The sequence below is a fragment of the Rhagoletis pomonella genome, unplaced genomic scaffold (assembly GCF_013731165.1).
Source record: "Rhagoletis pomonella isolate Grant_MI unplaced genomic scaffold, Rhpom_1.0 Rhpom_scaffold_00007, whole genome shotgun sequence".
NCBI lineage: Eukaryota > Metazoa > Arthropoda > Insecta > Diptera > Tephritidae > Rhagoletis > Rhagoletis pomonella.
Genome location: NW_023458561.1, coordinates 28,401,650 through 28,408,166, shown reverse-complemented (window position 1 = coordinate 28,408,166; position 6,517 = coordinate 28,401,650). Strand labels below are relative to the sequence as shown.

General features: G+C 37.2%; 1 protein-coding gene across 6 annotated transcripts in view; it reads left to right on the top strand.

Moving 5' to 3' along the window:
* The window catches only part of LOC118742522 (aquaporin AQPAe.a-like), a 72,942-nt gene extending 69,664 nt beyond the window's left edge, over nucleotides 1-3,278 (top strand). For all 6 annotated transcript variants that reach the window (XM_036474660.1, XM_036474661.1, XM_036474663.1 and 3 more), the window contains exons 2-3: nucleotides 2,255-2,810; nucleotides 2,869-3,278. In XM_036474660.1, the coding sequence (XP_036330553.1) occupies nucleotides 2,255-2,810; nucleotides 2,869-3,081 (769 nt within the window). In that variant the 3' untranslated portion in view covers nucleotides 3,082-3,278. The remainder of the gene's footprint in view (nucleotides 1-2,254; nucleotides 2,811-2,868) is intronic.
* Nucleotides 3,279-6,517: the final 3,239 nt, after the last annotated feature.

The window sequence follows — 6,517 nt, the reverse complement described above, 5'->3', positions numbered from 1 at the left end:
ATATTAAAGTGACTAGTATATGGTGTGTGCAGAGTTTAAAAATTAAATTTTTATAAGTTTGTTTGAGAGATATTTGGTGCTTGCACTTTTGCTAGGGGTTTTACCGATCTCCTCTTCCAGTTTGTGATGTGCGTTCTCACACTCTAAAAACAAATTGTGTAGATTTCCTAACTAAAAGGTAGCTTAGTGATTTTCTACCTTATTATTCGCGATATTACATGCTCGATTATTCAACGAATAGTTTGTTTAAATTTCGGACTTTTTAAAGTGTAATATAGCTGCTGTGGTGTGCGTAAATTTACTACGAAAGAGTGTACAATAGGGTGGTCCAAAGATACACTTGGAAAAGTATAGTCGGAATTTTATGCTCTCACCCCTAGGATTTTTCTATACCTAAAAAAATGTATCCCAATTTTTTGATTTCAAAATTAAAAAATATTTAGTGGTCGCTCAAAGCGCCCAAAGTTTTCCATGTATTTTGTATGGGGAAAAAACAACTTTTCGTAGAAATTGTATAGAATTCTTAAAAATAAATATTTTTCTATGAGAGAACTCAGTTTTGTCTGCAGCAGATTCCCAATAATAATACTCAAATTTTTATTTAACCATTTTTTCATCGCAACTTTAATTTATAGGAAATATTCAATGGGGGAACCAATAAAAAATTGTTAGTATTATAAAATGGTTAAATAAACAATTGGGTCTTATTACTGAAAGGCTCCTGAAGAGAACCAGAGTTTTCCGATCGAAAAATATTGGTTTTCAAGAATTCTATACCATTTCTATGAAAAATTGTTTTTTCCCCATATAAAAATACATGGAAAACTTTGAGCGACCTCTAAATATTTTTTGATTTCAAAATAAAAAAAATAGGGGTATACTTGTTTTCGATATAGAACAATCCTAGGGGGTGAGAGCATTACAATTCCGAGTTTACTGTGTTTGGACCACCCTAGTGGTCACACACATACACATCTGCTGTTTGATTTTACCCATAGAATTGTGTAAAGCCGCTAACAAATTGGATTTTTACACACGAAAATGTGTAAACGAGAAAAATACATATTCATCGTGTAAATTTATCAGAAAATTTAAAAAATAAACAAAAATATACTCTATTTATAGTCGCATTTTTAAACAGATTTTTTAGAGTGCATGTTGTTACTCAAGTGGAGGGACTTACACTATTGCGACGTTCCCGAACGGGAACTTTTTTATGACAGGATGTTTACCACTGTCTATCTATCTATAGAAGTTTCCAATTGGGGCAAGACGATGCTGAATCTTCTGGCGAGCATGTCGGTTTAGAGCCTGTCAGAATTCCACTGCTGGAAGCCTTATCAACAAGTATTATACTCATTTGGAGAGCGATTTCATTTGAAAACGTTGGCACAAGAAGAATAATCAAAAAGTCAGTCCTACAACGGGACTTTTACTAAAAAAAAAAAAACAAAATGTGAGCTCCAATCACTGTTCGACATTTTTAGTTAAAAACCGTTGCCGAATTTTCAATTGCCTCTTCTAGACAGTTTCGATTTAGGATGACCAATTCTACATCCAAAGCCCGCTGTGCTCTAGGGTGCGAGTCATATTTTCTTGCAGACATAGAAAGCGGTCGCGATTTAACGCGACGTCTATAATATTTTCTTTGCGAAGTCAATCCCTCTATGTTCTTATTCTTATCTCACTTTTTGCACTTATCATTTCTATACGACATAACTTTTAAATGCTCACCTTTAGACTGGATACTTTGAAAAGCAAAGGAATTAAGTACCAGTTTGAGGAACAGGACGCTTGTTCTTATATTTTTAACTTATTACATCTTCTCTTCTGACTTTTTTACAGATATTTATTCCTCATTGATTTATTGAAGTGGATTTGTGCGAATGGTTCAAAAACTTTATTAACTACTACTAAATAATAGTAGTCTTTTATTCTGAGCGATAGTGTGCTGGTGTGCTCTCAGTGTTTCCACTTTTAATGCATATCGAGCGCTGACCTCGAAAAAGACATAAGCAAAATTTGTTTCCAAAATTTTATTTTTGATACAAAAATTCATCTTAATGCTCTAGGAACATTTCTGCATAAAAAGGAAAATTAAAAAAAAAATGTCGCTTACGTCTTTTTGGTGGTTGGGGCTCGATATGTAGTAGATCAACGACAAATTTTTAAAAATCTTAACTATAACTTCGTTAAAAAAATTTATACGTATTTACAATATTAAATATTTCCTCTTTCTCTCTCTCCCTTTTAGTTGCTTTGATAAACTGAAAATGAAGGTCAGCACTTTGGATAAAATATGCAGCTTTCTAGCCGAGCTCATTGGCACTGCACTGCTGGTCTTCCTTGGCTGCATGGGTTGCGTGAAGAATGATTCCTACGAAAATAATCACTTTCAAATGACATTTAATTTTGGTTTGGTTGTCATGATTATTATTCAATGTTTTGGTTGCGTCTCTGGTGCCCATCTAAATCCAGCTGTGACACTTGCAGCTTACATTTATAACATGACATCGCTGGCAATGGCTGGCGTATATTTCGTGGCGCAAATGTTGGGTGGTTTTATTGGCTATGGATTGTTGAAGGCGCTCATTCCAATCAATGCTGTAACGCTGAATGGTCCTCATAATCTCTGTGTTACCACTGTGCACGCGGAAATATCCGCATGGCAAGGATGTGCAATTGAATTCATCATCACCGGTGTATTGATATTCACTTGCTGTGGCGTATGGGATCCACGCAATTCCAAATTCCATGACTCTGTGCCGATTCGTTTTGGTTTAGCCATCTCGTGTCTGGCCATCACAGCGGTAAGCATGCGTTTTTGTATGTAAAAATCTACAAGCAATAATTTTATGAATATTTTAGGGTCAATTCACCGGTGCTAGTATGAATCCAGCTCGATCCTTTGCGCCATCTTTGTGGAATTCTGACTTCCAGGACCAATGGATCTATTGGGTTGGCCCATTAGCAAGCGCTGCGGTGTGTTCCATAGTGTATAAGACGATTTTCAGACGCGAAGTTGTTGAGGAGAAAGTGAACAATAAGCTGCGTGCAATGGAAGAAGTACCGCTCTCATAAGCCAACCATGTGAATTGAAATACCAAAGAACGATTAAAACAAGCAAATCGACATTCTCAAAGATGTTGCCGGAAAATACGAACTTCTTGAGCGTTTGATATTCTATTTATTTTTTATTATGTTTTATACTTAAGAAGAGCATTTATGAAGTCTACCAAGCAGACTCTATTTTTTTATAATCATTTATGCTAATGATTTTTGCCAATTATGCTGAAAATATTTTGCAATAACGCAACCAAAAAAATGTTCAAAATTGTTAGATAAATGTAATTATGCCAATTTATAGAGAAAATGTTGTACATACATACATACATATATACGTAAACGCCAACAATAATTAAGGTATAAAATTTGTACGATTAAATATTAGGGTAAATTCATCGAAGCGCTTAAAAGCCTCATATCCACGTAAACCTCCAAAAATTTTTTAATTTTGTAAGGAAAACCGGTTTATTTACGAGGTTTACACAGTTACGAGGCATGTATGCATTTGTATGAATACCCTGATTGTTTTTACATAATAAGAATTGTTTAAAGAAAAAAAAAATTTTGTTTTGCAAGTATATTTTTTGGGTGGATAATTGGTATGTAACACACACAAAAATAAACCCACTCCGGGTTGACTCCACTGCATATTTTTGTAAAACCAGCAGCGGCTTCGAGGAATTTTCAATTGCAAATTCCGCCACTGAGCGTGATACCTGGTCAAACGGTTCACCTCAATTATATACCAGATATGTGGTACACAGACGGATCAAGGATGGATTGTAAAGCAAGCGAGGCAGACTTTCCATTGCAATGGTTAATTTGTCCACTGTCTTTCAGGACGAGTTACTAAACACTGTGCTAAATTAAAACTTCAAAAGGGTTTGAAGGACGCCTTTCTAGCTATCTTTGTCAGACAACCAAGCGGCCATCAGGGCCCTATCTAATAGGTCGATCGCCTCGAGGCTCATCAGATAGTGCTTAAACACTCTCCAACCCTTGGCAGCAAGCAACATGGCAATACTGTGCTGGGTACGAAGGCACTGCGGCAGTAAAGGTAGCGAGCTCGCCGACGAACTGGCTAGGGAAGGCTCATCGTCTCTGCCGTTTTTTGGACTCTGTTGCTTCTTCTTGAGACTCATAACCAGAACACAGTAACTGCTGGAGACAGGAAGGGGCTTAGACAGGCTAGATTCTTGTTATATCCTTTTGCTAGCCTGGTGATCGCTGTGGCTGAGTGGTTAAAGGTGCGTGCTACCACTTGCAGGATCTGGGTTTGATGCCTGGTTCGGGCAACATCTTAATTGGAAAAAGTTTTTCTAACAGCGTTCGCCCCATTTGATGTTCGGTGGTGGCATAAAATCCAGTTCCATACCATACTAAAGTAAGCAGTAAGGATTGCTAAAGTAAGTACTAAATATTAGACATGGATTCGACAAGGATTAGAGACATAAACCACTTAACAGTAGTAACAGTTTTTATTTAAAAAAAAATTTTATTTTATTCTTTTATAAAAGTTTTATGTTTCAGCTTGCTATGCAAAATGTTTAAAAAGCTTAGAAAGCTCTGCACGAGGGCAAAGCGGTGCACATCACCAATTCAGAGCATTAATATATTAGAGCGATGGGCAGAGAGAGCTTTTACTCTGCAGGCACCTATACAAAGTGTATAGAAAGCTTAAAAGAGCTTTGCCCGCGGGCAAGGCAGTGCCAATCAGTGATGTGTATTCAACAAATGTCCCGCAGGAGATTAATTTTAAAGCTTTCTTTCTTTCTGATATGAAATTCAGCGATGGGCAGAGAGAGCTTTTGCTTCGCACTCTATAAAATGTATAGAAATTTTAAAAGAGATGCGTACAGAGTAAAAGCACTCTCTAATCATCACTGATTTATAATAGGCAGAGACAGCTTTTGCACCATGCAAATACATTTGTATATACAAACATCCATATTTAACTACATACAAAGCAGAGCTGAAAATGGAAATTTCAGATTGAACCTATGATCAAAAAATAAATGGGCCATATTCATCGTAGAAAAAAGGTCGGCTCTTAAGTTGGTTGCAGCTTTTTTGACAGATATTCCATTGAAGCGATTTTGACCGAGTCCAAAACAGCGCGCCAAACATTTCTCTTGTGTGTCAACTGACGCCAATTGGAAATACCAAGAGAAGCCAAGTCCTTCTGCACCTGGACCTTCCAACGCAAAGAAGGCCTTCCTCTGTTACCAGCACCGCCGCCCGCGTTGAATATTTTCAGTGCAAGAGCGTTTCTGTCCACCCGAACGACATGACCCAGCCAGCGGAGCCGCTGGATTTTAATTCGCTGTACTATGTCTCCTAAGCTCTCTCTCTAAAGCTCATACAGCTCATCGTTAAATCGTCTCCGGAATTCACCATAGCCAACGCGTAAAGGCCCGTAAATCTTTCGCAGAATCTTTCTCTCGAAAACACCAAGAGCCAGTTCATCAGATGTTTTCATTGTCCATGCCACACACCAGAGCAGGCATAATGAGTGACTTATAGAGTGTGATTTTTGTACGACGGGAGAGGACTTTACTTCTCAATTTCCTACTCAATCCAAAGTAGCACTTTTTGGTAAGAGTTCAAAGCTGACATTTCCAGACTGACATAATTATCTACTTTTTTATACCCGAGCGCACTTGTGCACAAGGGTATTATAACTTTGTTCACATAACGGTTGTTTGTAACAGGCAAAACGAATCGAGATAGATATAGACAAATGTATACATAAATGATCAGGATGAAAAGAGAAATCGATTAAGCGGTGACTGTCTGTCCGTCCGTCCGTCCGTCTGTGCACACGATAACTCGAGTAAAAATTAAGATATCTTAACGAAACTTGGTACGTGTACTTCTTTCGGGCGTAGGACGGATGGTATTGAAAATGGGAAAAATCGGACAATAACCACGCCTACCTCCCATATAACGGTAATTTTCAGAAATACGAAAACTGCGATATTTTAGTAACTACTGAAGATTATTAACTCAAAATTGATATTTACAATAATTTTTAGACGAAAAATAAGAATGTTATAAATTTTTGAAAAATGGGCGTAGCCACGCCCACTTATGGTTACATGTGTATATCTTGGCAACCGCTGCACCGATTTCTTCCAAACTTGGCACAGTTATTGGCCTTGGTACAGGATACCAAATGGCCGAAAAGTTTTAAAATCGGACAATAACCACGCCCACATCTCATATAACGGTAATTTGGAGAAATACGAAATCTTCGATAAATCAGTAAATATTAAAGCCAATTTATTCAAAATTGATGCTTGCAACAATTCCTTACCAGGAAATACGTCTACAATAAAATTTTGAAAAATGGGCGTGGCACCGCCCACTTATGATCACATATATGTATCTCGGTAACCGTTCTACCAATTTGTACCAAACTCGGTATTTTTATTGTGCTTGCTACATAAAA